Source organism: Prionailurus viverrinus, chromosome A1 (genome assembly GCF_022837055.1).
Source record: "Prionailurus viverrinus isolate Anna chromosome A1, UM_Priviv_1.0, whole genome shotgun sequence".
In the NCBI taxonomy this organism is placed as follows: Eukaryota; Metazoa; Chordata; class Mammalia; order Carnivora; family Felidae; genus Prionailurus; species Prionailurus viverrinus.
In genome coordinates this window covers 81,058,305-81,078,207 of record NC_062561.1, presented here as the reverse complement: position 1 = coordinate 81,078,207, position 19,903 = coordinate 81,058,305, and the positions used below count along the sequence as shown (strand labels likewise).

Sequence of the window (19,903 nt, the reverse complement as noted above, 5' to 3'; positions counted from 1 at the left end):
TATACATATATATACACATATATACATATATACATATATATACATATATACGTATATATACATATATATGCATATATATACACATATACATTTTATATATATACACACACACACACATATATATACCCATATATATGTGTATATATATGTGTGTATATATGTGTATGTGTGTGTATATATATATATATATAATGTTTATTTACTTTTGAGACAGAGACAGCTCACGTGAGCAGGGGAAGGACACAGAGAGGGAGACAGAGGATCCAAAGTGGGCTGTGCACTGACAGCAGTGAGCCCAATGCGGGGGCTCAAACCCACAAACTGAGATCATGACCTGAGCCGAAATCAGACACTCAACCGACTGAGCCATCCAGGCACCCCTAGCAATCTTGTTGGGTTTTTTTTTTTAACATTTTATTTATTTTTGCAAGACAAAAAGAGAGAGATGGGGCATGAGCAGGGAAGGGGCAGAGACAGAGGGAGACACAGAATCCAGAACAGGATCCAGGCTCTGAGCTGTCAGCACAGAGCCCGACGCAGGGCTCAAACTCACGACCGTGAGATCATGACCTGAGCCGAAGTCGGATGCTTAACTGACTGAGCCACCCAGGTGCCCCTCAATCTTGCTTCTTGAAGGTGCTTCCCCAAGAGCTAAAAACACATCCATGAAAACACCTGAACACAAATGTCTACAAGAATCTCTTTGCAAAAACCTGGAAGTAATCAAGATGACCTTCAGTCGTGAATGCATAAATAGACTGTGGTCCATCTAGACAGTGGGAAATCATTCAGTGACGAAGAGAAGTGATTAAGCCACAAAAAGACACAGAGGAGAAACTTAAATGTGTATTTCTAAGTGAAAGAAGCCAATCCTGTATGATCCCAACTATATGGCATTCTGGAAAAGGCAAAACTATAGAGACTGTAAGATCCGTGGTTGCCTGGGGTTGGCAACCCCTAGAAGATGGAGAATTTTTAGGGCAGTGAAAGCAATCTGCATGACACTGTAATGGGGGAGACATGTCATTATACATTTGTCCAAACCCACGGAGTGCACAACGAAGCGAACCCTAATGTACACTGTTGACTTTAGTTACTATTGTATCAGTGCTGGTTCATCGATTGTGACAAGTATACCACACTAATGCAAAATGTTAAAAGGGGAGGGTGGGGGTGTATGGGGTTCTCTGTACTTTCTGCCCAGTTTTCTGGAAACCTTAACTGCTCTAGAAAATAAAGCCTATTAATCTGTTTTCAAGTCGAAATCCTTACGATGGTTAAGCAGGCCCTGCACAAGGCTCCCTTGTTCCCTCCTTGAACCCATCAGCCAACTACTCTCCCCCAAACTTGCCAGGCAAGTTTGCACAGGCTATTCAGGGACCTCAGGACCTTTGCACAAGCTATTCCTGTCACCTGAAATTCCATCTCCCAGATATTCACATCACTCTTTTGCTTATATTCATGGAGTCTTTATTGAAATGTCACCTCTCAGTAACGCCTGCCCTAAGTACCAGATATAAAACTGCAGTATTGCCCTAACTGCTGGCACTCCCCATCCCTTCTCATCACTGTCTAATATACTATCTGCTGTGCTAAGTGTACTTAGTACTAAGTAAGTTCATGGAATATCTTCCTGCACCATGGAAGAGACGTTCAGTGTGCAGAGTATTTGGTCTAGAGAAGAGCTGTGTCAGCACCCGGCAGACACAAGCACCCAATGTATTATTTGTTCCGTAAAAGGGATGTTGAGTAATGCTCACGGAGCACCTAGAACCAACAAGTAAACATAACTGGTCAAATATGGGAATCGAACTTTTGAGACAGGAGCCATTCTAGAAAACACTTGGAAGCATAATCCCCATAGACAGAGAAATGCAAAACAGCCTTGGGTGTATCTGTAAGCCTTCACCTTAACCCCTACTGTCACGCCTCTCTCCAGGTCTGCCCATGCTCAGTGACCGGGGCTCCGCTTTCTCCTGTGCGGTCAGCCGGGAGCCGCCGAGAGCCAGCACTCTGGTTTCAGCCCTCGTCTCTATCACGAAGCAAAATCACTGGCTCCGCCCTGGGGTCCCCTAACCAGCTGGCCTGCTCCCTCGGGCCTCTTCAGGCTCCCGCTGCCCAGCACTTTCCGTGGTCATCCACAGACGTGCACGTTTAGTAGGGTCGCCTTACTCTAGTTTCCTGCCACAAAGGGGCCAAAAGAAGCCAACGGTGAGGTGGTGTGACCCAGACATTTCAGAGCTGAAGGGGACAGGCAGCGGGGACAGAGGCTCACACAGGAGGAGGGGAGGGAGGGAATGGATGTGGGCAGCCGCCCACCTGCAGCTGTGACTCTGAGTGTGTCTGCTGCCTGCTCTGTGACAGGCCCGCGGCTTCCTCCCAGCTCCGTCAGGCAGGCTCCCTGGGCCTAGAAGACTCCGCTGGTGTGGCCTCGCATTCACTTCTTCTGCCTTCCGTCTCCCCTCGGCTTTTGAGCCTGTCCAGTGAGTTTTGTTATTGCAGTTTTCATTTCTGCAATTCCCATTTCTTTTCCATGAGTCCTATTTCTTTGCTGAGATTTCCTATTTTCTCGTTTGTTTCAAGAGAAAGTGTCATTGCCTTCTGAAGCCTTTTCGTGGTGGCTGCTTGAAAATGGTTGCCAGCCACCCCCACAGCCTTCGCTGGAAGGAGAGATGGCCGCTGAAGGTCACCTGAGCAATGGCATCTAGAAAAGCAGCTTCCTGCCGCCAGCCTTGGGGTGGGGAGGGGGTGGCAAGCACTGTCACTGTTCTCTCCATATTCAGTAACAAAATGATTAACTGGCTACTGAATGGAAAAGCTTAAGTTGGAATGAAATCAAGGTGTGTGTCCTCAGTGTTGGTGGAAAGCCAGCGTGTCCAGACCTTCAGAGAACACGTGGTACCCAGTTTAAGGACCACAGATCCACACCCCCAGAAGCAGCGTTAGGACGAGTCACAGCTCGGTGGAGCTCCCTCACTAAGGAACAGCGGCTGTGCTGCTGTTTGGACCCAGCACCACCCCCTCCCAGAGGCGACTCCCTGACCCCACAACCCAACTCGGGGACTTACTTCCCCTTAAAAGCCTGTGTCACAGAGAAGCCTGCCTGAGGCATCCGTGGCTTTCATTAGCTTTTCGTGACTTGGAGTCCTGCTTAGACACAGCCCCTCTATGTGGGGCTCATGTCACTATTCCGAGGATGTCTCCCCAAGCACCTCAATTTAAGTAGCGATTCCATCAGATGTCACACGGACCTCCTGAGCTTGGTCTCTTCAAAGAGATTCTGTTTCTCTTCCATTTTATGCAGGGATTTCCTGGATGCACAGAAACAGGTGAGGGATTCCATTTTTGAGATATATTCCAACTGCCCCTTCCAACCCGAGGCAGGATTTCTTTCCAACCTCCCTCTACCTCCACGTTTCAAAAGCCCACTGGAAAGCAGCATGGGGTCTGTTCTGTATTGAACTAAAAGGCACCAGTTAGGAAACTTTCCAAGCATGCGGGGGGGGGGGGGGGGGGGGGGGGTCTGTAAGCCAAGGGAGGCAAGCAGCCAGTGCCCACCTGTTGGAAAGTCCCCAGGTGATCACATCTTGGTCTCCTGTCTTCTTAAAGGGCCTTGCATACAATCTGGCTGGTCCAGGCTATGGTGTTGCTGGGCAGATGAGCCCAGGGGGCTGTGGTTCTCAAATGTGGTCCCTGGACCAGCAGCATTGGCATGACCTGAGAACCTGTCAGAAATGCAAATTCTCACCTCCAACGGAGACCTACAAAATCAGAAAGTCTGAAGTGCAGCCTGGCAATCTATTTTCACAAGCCATCAGGTGATTCTGATGACACTTCCCTGCAAGGCCCACATTGCCACCTCAACCAAAGACACATACGACAGGAAGCCCTGCGTCACTTGGAGACAACCTGAGATGCTCACTAACATTTTGGGTTTTTTTGTTTTTTGTTTTGCTAACATTTTTGGTTTTTTGTGTTTTGTTTTGCTCACTAACATTTTGGGTTTTTGGTTTTGGTTTTTTTGTTTGTTTGTTTTGTTTTGTTTTTTGCTCATTAACATTTTGGGGTTTTTTGTTTTATTTTGTTTTGTTTTGTTTTGTTTTGCTCACTAACATTTTGGGTTTTTTGTTTTGTTTTGTTTTGTTTTTTGCTAACATTTTGGGTTTTTTGTTTTGTTTTTTTGCTCACTAACATTTTCGGTTTTTTATTTTGTTTGTTTTGTTTTGCTCACTAACATTTTGGGGGTTTTGGGGTTTTTGTTGTTTGTTTTGTTTTTGCTAACATTTTGTGCGTGATGGACGAGAACCAGTGTCGGGCACTTGTGCCACCTCCAGCCGTGAGAGAAGAAAACCAGACCAACCCAGGAGCCGTCAGCCCAGAAGCTCCTCAGTGAGGGAGCATGTGTGTGTGCGCCACACTCCTTCCCTCCACACCCCCACCCCTGCATCTCCCAACATCCTCTCGAAGAAAAAGGATTAAGGAGAAAAAAATAATTGGTGGGCTTGCTTCTCCCACACGTGGAGACAGACCTGAAAAGTGCATGTTTTATTGCTGTGAATCGGAAAAGTAATACCCAAATGCTAGACATTTGGTAACCAAATGGTTACGTTTATTGTGGTTATTTAGTAACGAGATTCCCACTGAACAGCACTGATTTACTTTCATCTCCTCCACGTATGTATCATGACATGTAGCTAATTGTGAGCATTTTCCAAAGGAGGAACAGCAGTCCCAGGAGACACATGTATATTCATAACTTTGTAATGGAATACAGAAAGTCCTCAGCTTGGACACGAACTTTCAAAAAACTACATACAGACACCCCTAAAAGGCCTTAACTACATCAGATCTGGACTTTCACAGGTCAGCTGCAAAACGGACATGGCCGACAGCAGGTGGTTTCCAGCGGCTCGTCATAAAATGGATGGAGGGGGCGGGTCAAAGACCAGACATTAATACGTTATGGTAAGATGCAAATCTCGGGAGCACCTAGAGCGACAACCAGGCAGCCTCCACTCACTCACTGGATTCTTACAAACACGTGGGAAAACACGTTGGAAACGAAGGGGGAAACCCATGACAGCTGTACTTCCCTAAGCCACGGACAAGAACACAGTCTTCTAGAGGCAAAACCGGCTCAAAGTCAACTTCCTCCCACCAAACTCTGAAGAGAGTTGATGAGCACCACAGGCCCTGCTCAGCCCCCCGAACAATCTTGGGGAATCCACACACCCAGCACGCGGCGGGCCCCAGCCCAGCTGCCCTCTTGCTGAATCCAGCCTCTCCCGCTCAGCTCTGCGCCCAACATCGCCTGCTCCCCTCCATCAGAGCCGCCCTCGCCCTGGCCACCTGCTCAGGGGCCGGCCACCGGGTGCGTGCTCTGCTGGCTCGCCTGGGACGGTCGCTGCATGCCTGCCACCTGGGGACGGGGAGTGACTGTGCCCCCACCCTCCCAGCAAGAGCCCTCTGGTCCTCCGAGGCACATCTCTAGCCCCTGCAGCGTACTGGCCGTGCCCTTCCCCTGCCAGTCACCAGGCTCTCTCCTGACCTGACCTAACCGCCTGCTGCCAGCCTCCTGAGCCCCACTGCTGCTGCTGCAGCCGCCAGGAAGCTCACCACTCCTACACCTCAGCTCCCATCTCTCTTGGGTGACTCCCAAATTTATCTTACAGCCCAGCATCCTGTCTTGAGTTGAGTGTTGCACAGCATCCCTTCCGGACCTGATACCGAGCCTCAGGCACCCCCGGGCCCCCTCTCGCACCAGGACACCCCATCTACCCTGTGTGTGGCCAGCACCCCGGGAGCGGTCTCCCCAACCCCGTCCCAGACCCAGCTCCCAGCAGCTCTCAGCCAGGCGAGGCTGAGAGCTTAATAACCACCTCCCCAGGCCACATCCAGTCTGTTTCCACACTGTGCCTGGAATATTGTTTTCCAAATCCGCACCCAACCAAGACTTCCCTTGAAAACATCACAAACTTTCCCTATTCCCCTCTCTAATTAACAGTGCACTGGTCCATCAACACTCAACTCAAATAGTGCTTCCAGAGAAGAGCCTTCCCCAAGACGTGACCTGACCCACCTGCCAAGTGGAAACCAGGTCCCTCTGCTAAAACCCGTTCCTCACCCCCAGAGCACATGTCTCAATCTGTAAAACAAATTCATACGACATCTTTAATGCTCTCCCCACGGGACAGTATGCGAGTGTATTTTGGCTAATCATTAAATCTCCAGAGCCCAGCATAATCCGTGTAATAGATACCCAGGAAGGATCTGATGAGAAAACAAACACGCGAATAAATGAGGTCTGGCAGCGAGTCCCTTCCCCCCACCCACATAAAATGTAAGTTCGCTATTTACACCTTTATACATTGAAATTCCATACATGTTTTCTGGGTTCACAATTAGGTTCAAAAGTAAGGTACTGCTGGTAAAATGAACTAAAGCTCCAGTACGCACAACAAAATCTTAATCACCCGCAGAGTGAATACTGCCACGTAAGACTTGCTGGGACGTAACAGACGTGCTATGCGCATATTTGAAGTGTACAATTTGACAAGTTTTGACGTGTACCCTTGTGAAACAATCACCAGAATCAAGACGAACGCCCCCCTCATCCCCAAAAGTCTCCTTGTGCCCCATGAAGCATCCCTAAGCCAGCACTGATGTGCCTTCTGTCACTGTAGACCACGTCGCATTTTCTAGAATTTTATGTTCGCGAAGTACCATGTGTACTTTGGCTTCTTTCCTCAGCATAATTTTCATTCCTGTCACAGAGTAGTCACTTTTATTGCTTAGCGTTCCGTGGATATACCACACTCTATTCATTCACCAGTTGAAAGACATCTGGGTTGTGTCCAGTTTGTGGCTATCAAATATAAAGTTGCAAAGAACGAATAAATAAATAAATAAATAAATAAATAAATAAATAAATAAATAAATAAATAAAGTTGCTATGAACACATGTGCACGAGACACGCTAAGGGCATACTTCCATTTCCGAGTCAACACTTAGAAACGGGATGGCTCAGCCACTTCGTGGATGTTCACTACTTCAAGAAACTGACAAGCTGCTCAGTCACATGGTTTTCGGTTCCCACCAGCAGTGGATGGGGGCTCTGGCCCCTCCACATCCTCATCCACATGCGGTATGACCAGGCTTAAATTCTGACCATTCTAACATGTGCACAGCGGCACCTCGCGGTGGCTTCTGTTTGCATGTCCCTCCTGCCAAGTGCATCCAGCGTCTCTCCTGTGCCTGTCACTCACACACCTTCTTCCGTGAAGCATCTGCTCAAGCCGTTTGTCCATTTTTCAAGTTGGACTCTTTGTGTCCTTATTATTGAGTGTTGAGAGTTCTTTATGTATTCTGGACAGAAGTCCTGAATTCTTTGGTAAAGTTCGCCCATGAGGCCATGTGGCCTGGAATTTTCTTTATGAGAAGATTTTTTTTTTTTTAATGTTTGCTTACTTTTGAGACAGAAAGAGACAGAGCACGAGCGGGGGAACGGGCAGAGAGAGAGGGAGACACAGAATCTGAAGCAGGCTCCAGGCTTTGAGCTGTCAGCACAGCTGACATGGGGCTCGAACTCATGAACCACGAGATCATGACCTGAGCTGAAGTCAGATGCTTAAACGACTGAGCACCCCATGTGCCCCCTCTATGAGAAGCTTTTTAACTGGTTTGAATTCTATACCTGTAGGGCTGGGAAGGTCCCCATGAAAATTATGCATTTCATCTACAGTGTAGAATATACTAGCATAAAAACGTTCATACTATCCCATTATGGTCATTTTAGTGTCTGTGGAACCCATAGTGATTCCTCATATTGGCCATTTTCCTGGCCAGTTTAAGAGGCTTACCAATTTCATTGATTTTCCCAAAGAACCAGATTTTGGTTTTGTTGATTTTCTCTAGTAAATTTGTTTTCTGTCACTGATTCCCATTAAGTTCTTTATTTTCTTTCACCTACTACTTACTTAGAGTTGCATTTGCCATTATCTTTCTTTTTTAAATTTCTTTTAATTTTATTTCAGTCCAAGTTAGTTAATATCTAGTGTAATAATGATTTCAGGAGAATTTAGTGATTCACCACTTACATGTAACATCCAGTGCTCTTATTTTTCTAGCTTCCTAGGAAGACATCTCATTACAGACAACAGAAGAATTACGGGTAGGGTGAGTAGCTCACTCCTGTATTATTATTTTAACAATTCATAAACAGATAATCAAGACTCACACCCACTGAAGTAGAATTACTATTGTCATTTGAAGAATCAACCTTGGATCGCCAACATGGCAGCTATTTTGGATCGCCAACATGGCAGCTATTTTAGATCGTCAACGTGGCAGCTATTCTGGCTCCGTCTAAGTAACTGCTCTGTCAGAGGCATGATACGTGAACCCTGACTCTTCTCCATCTGTCATCAGTCGATAAAGTGTGGAAGACACTCAACTCCGGTCTCTTGTCACTTAAAAGCATGGCTTCTGTGGTACTTTCTGGAAGTTTACACTCCATCGCAAATCTGTCCAGAATTTGACCACATCCTATTTATAGCACTTGTTTTCAACAGAAACAAAAATGCATTAACAAACAGGAAGACTCTGACCAGAAAATGTCATGCTTCCACGAGAAGAAATCTCCTTACCAGCACCAGTGTTTATGATTCCCTGAACAAGGCAATTTCTGCAGCACCACAGAGATCACAATGAGGCGACTCAAGAAATAAAGGCCTGGAATAAAACTCTCTATGTCCTGAGAGTCTCTTACTCCTCCTGGAGTACCAGCAGAGGCGATGAGGACCAGGAATACTTCTCTGAACCTAATTCTCTGTCAAAAGCACTACAACATTCCTCCTTAACGTGAAGAACAAAGTCATCATCTTTTGGCATGCGTTCAGAAAGCAACAGGCTTTTTCAGAAAACCAGTGTTCCTGACAAAAGACTTCTGAATGAATTTGCTAACTGCAGATGGGTACTAAAACATCTCTTGTAAACAAAGTACGGATAGGAAATAGGTTGGGCACACATCTTCTTGGCACAGGAACTTAGTAGTGAGTCACTCAGAACTGAGGGAGAAAGGCCATCACAGGCCAGAGTATTTACAAATAATCCAGAACTAGACTGTTTTAAATAAGGTGTTGCTAACAAAAATCATCCTGCCACAACAAGACTGCATTGTAAGAAACTACACAAAGCCAAAGCAAACTTGGAACTGTGGATTCCCATCTTAAGCTAAAGCAATTTAATATAAACTGGAGAGGTTTAAGTTGCTACACTTTTTTTGGCCCTTCTTTGAAGACTATATTAAGAATATTATTGGGGGGCACCTCGGTGGCTCAGTCGGTTAAGCGTCCGACTTTGGCTCAAGTCATGATCTCGTGGTCCGTGGGTTCGAGTCCCATGTTGGGCTCTGTGCTGACGGCTCAGAGCCTGGAGCCTGTTTCAGATTCTGTGTCTCCCTCTTTCTCTGACCCTCCCCTGTCCATGCTCTCTCTCTGTCTCAAAAATAAATAAATATTAAAAATAATTTTTAAAAAAAGAATATTATTGGGGCACCTGGGTGGCTCAGTGGTTTGAGCATCCGACTCTTGAGTTCAGCTCAGGTCATGATCCCAGGGTCATGGTATGGAGTCCCACATCGGGCTCCACACCCAGCATGGAGCCTGCTTGAGATTCTCTCTCTCCCAGTGCCCCTCTCCCCCACTCATGCTCACTCTCTCGAAAATAAAATTTTTAAGAAGGGGTACTATTGGGGCACCTGGGTGGCTCAGTCGGTTAAGCATCCAACTTCGGCTCAGGTCATGATCTCACAGTCCGTGAGTTCGAGCCCTGTGTTAGGCTCTGTGCTGACAGCTCAGAGCCTGGAGCCTGCTTCTGATTCTGTGTCTCCCTCTCTCTCTGACCCTCCCCTGCTCACACTGTCTCTCTCTCTCAAAAATAAACATTAAAAAAGGGGGGGGGTATTATGGACCCTTTGTAAAAAGCTGCTCCAAGTGTAATAAAAGGTAAAATTACGTACAAAATAATAGCTGCATTCCCTAGCCTTGTACCTGCCGTCTACTGCCACAGTGAGGCTGCATTAACAAACAGCCACGGAACCTCAGTGGCGGGCAGAAGGAAGCATCTACTTTGGTCTGTGGGCTACGGGTCAGCTGGCCGGTCCTTCGGGTCACGACTGGGCTTGCTCACGCAGCAGTGGTCATCTGTGTTGGGCGGCAGCGCTGCTGATCTGTGTGCGGCTCTCTCCGGTGTGAGCAGGCAGGAGGGGAGTCCAGGAGGCCTCAGCAGGGACAGTCAAGCTCTCTGCCACATGCTCTCCAATCCCTCAGCATCCAGGGCCTGGGCCTGTCCTCAGAGTAGACGCAGGTCTGAGAGAGTGCAGAAACACGCAAAACCTCTTGAAGCCTCAGCCAGTACTAACACCTGTCACTTCCGCCACATCCCATTGGCCAACACGAGTCGAGGCCAGCCTCAGATTCAAGAAGTGAGAAAACAGACTCCCTCTTTGAAGGCAGGTCTACGGGGAGTGAAGAGCTAGGGCCACTTCTGTAATCTACCACAACCCGTCTCTAATTTGCCTTGTACCCTAGGAGGCTGACCTCTGAGGACGCTGACCTCTGTGGAGGCTGACTTCTATGCATCATTGCCCCAGAGCCCCTGCCCGGCACAGTCTTAAGACACCATTCATGTACACTATGAGTGACCTTCCCTAGACTGTGCAGTGCACAACTTACACAACCGTATGCAGCTGTCTTCAGTTAACCCATCTGTAAAATGATGAGTTTGGGTTGGATAACCTCTTGAGAATTCCTTCACACTGAGAATTCACAAATGCACTACACTTAAGACCCCATGGTTTCCCTTATGACCTGCCTAAAAAGGTGATATGGAACAGGTGCATGTGTGTGCATGTGTTTCTGTATGATGTGGACAGTAGCACACACATAGTAGGAACCCAAAACTACAGTGGTTTAAATAATTGTGACATATGCGTTTGAAACGTACTTCCACACATCCCATTTAAACATCCCCACCTTGCTCCTTGGCCCTTAGACTACAGCAGACACAGCACTGTCTACAAAAATAGGGCTGAGAACGACCAGTCTGGTTCATAGAACTTTTAAAATTCAGAGCTAAAGTTAGAAATGTGAAAACATCAGGAAATGCATTCTCCTAACCTAACTGGGTAGAACTGATGGAGGAAAAGGTCAGATGTCACACCCAGGGCCCAGGGCCAGCCCCAACACCCTCCCTCTGCGGACGCCCTTCCCAAGCATGAAACTCTACAAATGTGAAACCCAAGCCCGCCGGCTCAGCCCTCCAGCAGCTGTGTGTGCTCTGCAGCTGCTCGGGGCCTGGCGCTGAGCAGAGGGTCCTGGAAGCCAAACTCAGTGGTCCCACCGACCCAGACAGTGGTCTGTCAGGGTGGGAAGGGAGGGGCCACCAGCCCCCTGGAGTTGCAAGACTCTGGCTGGTTGTAAGAATAAGGAAGTATTCCTGGATTGGCATTGGCCTTGAGGTTCAAATCCTGGCTTGGAGTTTTCCCAGCAGAGAAAGTTTCCAGGGTCAGTCCGTAAAATAATAACAACTTCTGTGTCCCGAGGACCCTACTCTGTGCCCGACAACACAAGAAACCCCTCAGGGCTACCCATTTACCCTCTTAGCAACCCTTCTGCCCCAAGAGGCCATTCCCTCCGGGGGGGGGGGGGTCATTAATCTCATTTTTTAGGGAGAAACTGAGACTCAGAGAAGTTGGAGAAGTTGCCACACGTCACACAGCAACTGGGTGACTCTGGAGCATATATGGGGACCGCCCCTTCTTAGGTTGGCTATGGGAGGGACCAGTGGGTCTTGGGGACAACCGGTTGCCCCAGCTGGTGGCACCGCCCATGACAGAGTTGGGTGCCCAGAGGATGGTGGGCTTCTGCCACCTTCTACCGACAATGACAAACACATGGGCGGCTCCAGTCCAAGACCAGAGCCGGGCCTCTCGAGAAGTATTAGACACGCACACGTGTATGTATGTATGTACACGGACAGCACACTGTTCTACATCTTAGCACAGATGGACCTCAGTAAGCACAGAGTCAGGAAGGCCCTCGAGTCCCCCAGAGGACGATCCGATGCCAGAGCAACAGTTCGCCAGACTCCTCGGGGGTGTCCTCCAGGAGACAGGAGCGAAAAGGGGCAGAGGAGCGTCCCGACCAGGGTCACAGCCCGAGCACAACACTCTCTAGAGCTAACTGTCCTGCTTCCAGCTATTTCTGAGCCCCCAGATAACCAGGCAGGCGCGTGGCTCACATCCTGACGGCCTCTCCTTCCCTCTTAGGACCCCTGGTGAACGGCAGTCTGTGCCCACGATGTAACCCTGGAGTCTGTCCTGTCACTGTGGTCACTCACATTGTCAGTCTGGTGTCCTGAGCTGGTCTGTAACTCCTGAAGGCAGGGACTGCCTACGTCCTCCTGATCTAGCGCACGTGAGCAGGCCCAGCGCGGACGGCAGGCACACCTGGGCTCTTCTGCCCCGGGGCTCTAACTGGGCGACGTGGGCACGGCATGAGGCACTGCTGGGCCTCAGTGTTCTCACCTGGGAGATGGGGGCGATGGTGCCCGGCACGCTGCCTGCAACCTGGGTCACGCGCTATTTCTGTAAAAGATACGGACTCAGGCAGGCAGTGCTTAAGGGAACCGGGAAAGGAAGCCACCGCGGGCATTGCTTCTATTAATAGAATGAGGTCTTGGGACAGCACCACCACCAGACTCTGCTGGAGGACAAGGGGCAGCTGCCCGTGGGGAAGGCCCTCTTGCCCCCCTACACACACCCCCACGTCACACCTGCCGGAGCAAGCATACCACGCACGGCGCCAGCACACTCGCTAAAGCGAGCCACTCTGGGCGTCCCCCCATCTAAACTGCCGGGAGGCTGCCTGACTGCGAATCAGCCAGCAAATGCAGTGGGCTTCCCCCTCCTCGGGGCCTGAAACCCCCAACACGAATCCCCCTCGTGCAGGGCTGAGGCAGGACTTCAAAATCATATGCTTCAAAAGCAGATGTTTGTCATTACATTTTAACTCCTCTGAAAGCTTCGTTTCATTACAAGGAATTTGCTCAGTTTGCAAAGTTTAAAGAAGTCTCCCGAAACACACAGTCGGGATGTAACGTGCCCTGCAACTTCTCTCAGAATGCTTTCCCACGAGACCGCCAAGTATGTACCGACAGCTGCGGGGCATGGGCCTCCGAGTCTTGGCCCGGTGTGAGCGAGACCCTCGCCATCACACCACACTGCCATCGCTGACCTCATCCTCAGTGCAAGCTGCTCACGGCGGGCCCTCAGAGCCGCTGTCCAGGGGCCACTGACACCTCACTTCTCTCCCGCCACCGGCCCCAGAAATCCTAGGACCGACCAGAAATGCAAGCCACAAATCAACCAGGAAAAAGCAACTTTTTCCTCCTATGTTATATCCGAACTCGCTGATTGCCTGCAAGCCTGCAGAGGACCACCTAAGGGCTGCCCGAGGATAGTCTGAAGAAACACAAACCACGTTGTAATCCATGTATCAGGAAAATCATCAGAGGCTGGCCTGCTCAGATGCTGGTTGCCTGGAACCCCTTAATTCCTGTTCCTTTTCCTCCATAGCTGACTTTATTTCCTCACGCTGCTCCTGTTTTGACAGTTTTCTCCTGCACTAAACCCTCTAAGAACAGTTACTCTTTTTATCTCCCGTAGCACCTGGCATCCTCTAAGCAGGTATGTACTCAATAAGTTGACTGGATTCAAATTCATTATGTAACCCATTATGTGTTAGGTTGTGTCCCCCAAAACGTGTATGTCCAAGCCCTGACCCCCAGAACCACAGGACATGACCTTATTCGGAAACACGGTTGCTGCAGATGTAATGGTTAAGTTGAGGTCATACAGGGGTCGGGTGGCCCTAATCCAGGGACGGTGTCCTCATAAAAGGGGAGGTCTGGGCACAGCAGAGACTGGGGGAACTTCATGGGGACTCTGGGCATGTGCGGGACCCCCTTCCCCAGCACCTTCAGAGTGAGCACGGCCCAGCCCATACCCCAGTCCCGGGCCTGCACCCCAATCCCCGGCCCATACCCCTATCCCAGGCCTGCACCTCCAGGCCTGGGAGAGAACGTCTTCAGTGCAGCCAGCCAGGGGTGGGGCTCTGTCACTGCCCCAGGACACAGGAACCCAGCCCAGCAGCTTAACCCCATCTCAACTCACATACACGCCCAGGACATCCAGCAAGGCCAGAAGGGTAGCAGGACTTTCTCAACTGTGATCCACAAGTGTGGATCGATGGGAGCGTCCCCAGGGAAGCACTTTACCGATTCCAGTGTGTTCTGTTCTCCTGGCTCAGGGAAGACAGAACCAGGCTCCAGGAGATTCTCACGCTGGATCCAGCAGCCCCGTGGGCCGCACCAACAAGGAAAACTGAAGCAGCATTTCATGACCCCTGCCACTTCTGTGTGCTCATTAAAGGTGCTCCTCCTTCTAGAACGTCTGAATCTTCATTTCACCCCTGTGACTAAACAGTCCAGAGGGGCTTCAAGTGTGAGTTCACGAGCTCAGGGTGGCAGGGGCCCCTGGATTCGGGGCCTCTGCCCACTCCCATCCCAGGAAGGGTGAGCAGGCCAGCAAAACACCAGGGCCATTGCTGGAGAAAATCAAAGCGGAAGTGCCTCACACACGAAGGTCCAGGAAACCGCGTAATCCCCACTCTGTCTCCCCGACAGACGACCTGCCGGTGGCGATAATGAAAAGTGTCTCTTTTCTGAGCTGCTCACGGAGGTGTATGATCCCCGCCCCCACCCCCGCCTTGCGAAGGGCAGCCTGCATCCAGGGGAACCTGGGCGAAAACATCTACAGTCTGAGAGTCCCCACGGTTCTCCACCCTTTCACTGGCTCCAACTAGAACAAATAACAGAATACAAGGAACACACCGGCACGTGTCTTCTTGACCAAAGGCATGTGGGAAACCCGAGCCACCTCTGCGCTTTCCCCAGCCTAACGGTCCGTTTTGAGTCGTGGATCTGCACACGTGGCATGCTGCTTCCAGCACCCTACCCAGCTGCCAGCGTGTTCAGGTGGCCAACTAGGGTAAAGTTAAATCTCTTTGGGTTCCACGTGAACGTTCGGCGAAGTTTCCAAACGCTCCTGTGTAAAAGAAAGCCGTCCCCAGACCGACGTCCACAGGGCCAAGTGAGAGCTGTCGCACACGTCTGCCTTGTGGCTCGCGCTATGCGGTGTGGGAGCCCAAATCAATGCCTCTGCTAAAGAGACAGGAAAGCTCGGGAGACGCGGAAACCTGTGGTTTTTAGAGGCAGAGACTGGCTAATATTTTACTCCAAAAACCTACCTTTGAACCACACAGAACCGGTAGTGCTGTTCTAATTTGTGCCACTTGCATTCTGGCAGTGTCAGCAGAAAACCAACCAGTTGGGGCCACAGGGGGGTCGGTGGTAGGGAAGGACAGTGGCAGCAGAGTACATTTCTGGGGGACCCTGGTTGCAGAACATGTCGGGCTTCAGTCCAGCTCCCACAAGCTAAACATTTCCTCTCTTTGTTTTAGGGATGGAAGGAGTGCTACAGTTTGGAAAGAAAACCTTTGGAGAATGTAAAAGAAAATGATTATTCAAGTCTGCCAATCACATGAATGCAGCTAATATGCCAAATAGCACGCTTCGATAGTGACATGATTTTATCCAGACAGCGCAGGGAGTTTCCTAAAACTTCACTCTTAGTCACGGAACAACGTTTTATAGAAGCCTGTGTTGGTGAACTTAGCGTGCATTTGCACTGCTTTCCAACATCTGACTTTTATTACCATAGGTCCTCGTATCCAGATGACAACAAACTGTTCCGAGGGCCTTGAAAGTTAGACTCTGCTCCTTAAGCCTGTCTTAAATCATAATTTTATTGTGACATCAGGTTGGTTTACAAGCAACGTTTTTATTTCCTGGCCAGGCAGACAGCCCCTCATCCAGATTCTGTTTTCATACATACGTTCTAAGTAAGAAAAAATACCTAAAACTAGCAGGCATGCAAATTCATATGAAACAAAACCTTTTCTGACCTTTAAAATGCAGCACCAAAACATGCACAAACTTGTAAGATTAAACGTTTTACTTTTTCAAGTTGACCTAATTAACATTTGATTAGCAAATCGTCACTGTACGTTAGGGCTAAAACAACCCCATTTAAAAAATTAAACAGTTTTTTCCTAACTACGGTGTGCTTCAGCTTCTACACTTAACACCTTTTAAGTAACTGTTTGAGCTTAAGATTCTACGTTGGCAAAAAAAAAAGAAAGAAGAAAGAAAGAAAGAAAGAAAGAAAGAAAGAAAGAAAGAAAGAAAGAAAGAAAATGAAAAAAGGATAAAATTGCAGTGTTTTTGAAACACAGGGTCACATCGTTTTTAAAAGCACTTCTACCCCCAGCCCTGGCTTTGTCAGCCTGTGTGGGAGGAAAGCAAACTTTAATCACTGGCAGAGATGCGGGTCAGGGTTCACACCCCCGCCCCGAGGAAACCACCGGCCACCAACACAGAAGCAGGCAGGGTCTGTGGGCCCGGCGATTGTGCTCTGAATCAGGCACGGACCCGAAAATGAAATCGAGAATTTTAAGCCAGCCTCGGAGAGTGCCTTGGCTTCGTGGGGTCGGCCATCCTCGGGGCTTGGAGACACGAGGAATTCTCTGGCGGGGAGGGCAGTCGGTCATCTTACAGCCCGGCCCTCGGCTATCGATCAATGCCTTTGAAAAACGCCCAACAATTGGTCGACTAAGCAGAGGTGAAACTCTCCTACGATACCACCAACAAAAACTGTTCAAACAAAGCCTCGAGGAGGCTGTGCGCGGCGCTGGAGCGCGGCTCTCCGCTCGGGTCACCGACAGGGGCGACTCCACCTTGGGGCGGAGCGGAGCCGCCGCTCCCCTTCCCTGCGGCCTCCCCGGGGCCGGTCCCCTCGGACACGGCCGGGCCACCCCCACACCCCCACCCCGGGCCCCGCCGCAGCGCACACAATGGCGCCCCCAGCTCCCGCCGCCCGGGCCTCGCGCCGCCTGCGCGCCCCCCGCGCGGGCCGCGTTCCCGGGTCCGCGCACAAAGGAGGCGCGTGGGATCCTCCGCGCCCCGCACGGCCGCCAGGTGCCGGCGCCTGCGACCCCGCGCCCGCATGTCTCCGCGCATCCCGGGCCGCGGCGGGAACGAGGCGGGGCGCCCGCCGCCCGGGCCTGTGCGCCGTGGGGGCGCGGGCCGGGGCGGCACTTACTTTCTCGATGGTCCCGGGGAGCAGGCGCTCCAGCAGCCTGCAGAGGACCACCCCATCCTTCAGAGACGCCTGCAGGAAGCCCTCCGGGTCCGAGATGGTTTTCTTGGGCGACTCCAGCACCCCCAAGGTGATGAGCCACGTAACGGTCTGCTCGGCGGAATTCATAGCGGCGGCGCGCCCGGCCTCCCCGCGCCGCGAGCCCGTCTGGGCGCCGTTCACCTCGGAGCGGCCGCGGCCCGGCCGGCTGCGCCCCCCGCCCCCTCCGGCTCGCCCATGGAGAGGCCGGCCCCGCGATTGGCTCGGGCGGCGCCGCGGTCCGGCCGGCTCGCGCTCCCTCGCGTGCGTCCTGGCCGACTGTCAAGTGCCTTTTCATTAGATGCACATGAACCTGCGGCGGCCGCCCGGCGCCGCCCCCGCCGCCGCCTCCCGGCTCCCAGCCGCCGCCGCCGATGACATCACCGCGAGGAGAAGAAAAGACGCGGCGCTGGAGCAGCCCCGCGCCGGCCGGCCGCACACGCACCCCGCGCTCGGGCCCGCCGTGCGCCCCGCCGCGCGCCCCCGCCCCGGCCCGGCCGTGCGCGCCCACCTGCGCCGCCGTGACCTCCGGAGGCGCCGGCCGCCTTAACCGTTTGCGCCCCGCGGGCCCCCGCGCACGCCCCGCGGACGCCGGAGCGCGCGGCGCTGCCCTCGCGCCGGCCCCTCCTCAGAGGGCGCGGAGCCCGTCATTGATTTTCTGAATTCACCAGCGTTGCAACTATTAAGTGCTTCCCAGAATGCTCTTTTGATTTTTGCCAGTTTTATTTCGGGCGGGGGTGGGGGGTGGGGGGTGCTGAAAACGAGACGTTTGCTTCTCCCCGCCACTTTGCAAGCCAGCAATTACAGAACACAAATCATCATTAAATCTGTGAGCAGATGGGCCTAATTCGGGGAGGAATTGATTTCCCCGGCGCTGCTGAGATCCTTGGGGACGTGGACGCCCGCACCCCCACCCCCAGCGTGGCGCGCGGGTGTCAGGTGTGCCCCCTGCCGGGAGGCCAGCTCCAGCGCGTGACCTCACCACCCGCCAGGCCGGCCCGCTCTGCAGGACCAGAAACCTTGGAGCGATTCCACTTTAACTGGTTGGTGACGTTTCAGAAACCATGGGTATCAGGAAAGCAGCAGAGCCTGAACTGGGTCTGTGTCGGTGACGACGACGGGGAAGGAAGGACGGAGAACGGCCCCAACCAAACCGACCTCTCAGCCCCCATCTCACTTGGGCAGAACATGGTCGGTTGGCAATGGCCCTGGCAATGCGCAGGCCGGACTTGAAGAACTCGGACTTCCAAGTGTCCCGCAATGAACAAGCTTCTCCGAACATGGAATGACATTGACACATGCATCTAACCAAGGAAGAGAGCCCCTTCTTACAAGAGCACTGTGTAAAGGAGAGTCCCTTGAACACATGTGTCCCTTTACTCCCTCCACAGCCCCCAAGTGCTTTCCCTGCTGGCTTGCATGGTGGCCTGTGGCAGTTTACAACAGCTTAGTAGTCACCTACAGAGAGCTGACGGTATGCCAGGCACGTATAGTCCAGTTAATGACAAAAGCTAGAAGCCATATAAAACTTTAAAAAAAATAGAGGCTTAAGGGGTGCCTGGGTGGCTCAATCAGTTAAGCCTCCGACTTCCGCACAGGTCATATCACAGTTCAGGAGTTGGAGCCCGGCATGGGGCTCTGTGCTGACAGCTCAGAGCCTGGAACCTGCTTCAGATTCTGTGTCTCCCTCTCTCTGCCCCTTCCCTACTCTTGCGCTCTCGCTCTCGCTCTCTCTCTCTCTCTCTCTCTCTCAAAAATAAATAAGCATTTAAAATTTTTTTAAAAAATAGAAGCTTAACTCCCTTTTCCTCTGCCTTCATCCGGCATACTTCTGTGTCAATCCTGAATTGCAGCTATTTCCAGCTTTGAGTTAAGCAGTTACATTTTCTTCTCAAATGCAAATACACAGTCATGGAAAGGACAGCATGGAGTCTAGACACGAGGGCCACATACTTGGTCATAGCTACCACTTCTAGAGCTCACCCGTCTCTGCCAGAACTCCCTCCCTGTGTTGCATCACACCATCACTATCATAGTCTTACCAAGTCTGTCCCCTTGTTCCCACGGTCACACACCCAGGTGGTGGAGAAGCGACTAAAGCCTGGACTGTGGGTCTCCAGGACCCACACATAACCAGCTTTCCAGACTACTTCTCTACGCTTTCTAGGGAACAGAGCAGTTAAGACTTCCATTAAGGTTTGTGCCCAAAGATCCTTGATCAACAGAAGGGTATTGACCTAAGGGTAGTTTTTCACTGAGATTTCTGTTTATGCTCATTACTGCTGAATTGAAGAAATCAGAATACAGCCATTACAATTTCAGATTCTATTATTATAATATATTCAGATTAGGTCTGGTGCTTACAATCTGGTAAACAAGAGTAAGAACTTGACTCAGTCAAATGACCCTAAAGAAAGGCAGCTCTAGTGAGCGGCCTGAGGTGACCAATCACTGGACAGTCAATTATTGTCAGAAGGGAGGCCCACAGGCCACCTACCATAACTAACCTTAGAAGTCTCTGACCATTTCAGGGGCGCCTGGGTGGC

The 19,903-nt window shown here is 51.0% G+C and overlaps 1 protein-coding gene across 6 annotated transcripts in view; it reads right to left on the bottom strand.

The window, feature by feature from the left end:
- Window positions 1-17,609, bottom strand: part of ARHGEF7 (Rho guanine nucleotide exchange factor 7) — a 137,432-nt gene extending 119,823 nt beyond the window's left edge. The window contains exon 1 of one of the 6 annotated variants that reach the window (XM_047868241.1): window positions 17,283-17,609. In XM_047868241.1, the coding sequence (XP_047724197.1) occupies window positions 17,283-17,447 (165 nt within the window). In that variant the 5' untranslated portion in view covers window positions 17,448-17,609. The remainder of the gene's footprint in view (window positions 1-17,282) is intronic. The other 5 variants (XM_047868005.1, XM_047868484.1, XM_047867927.1 and 2 more) reach the window with 5 other exon arrangements.
- Between the last annotated feature and the right edge of the window lie 2,294 nt (window positions 17,610-19,903).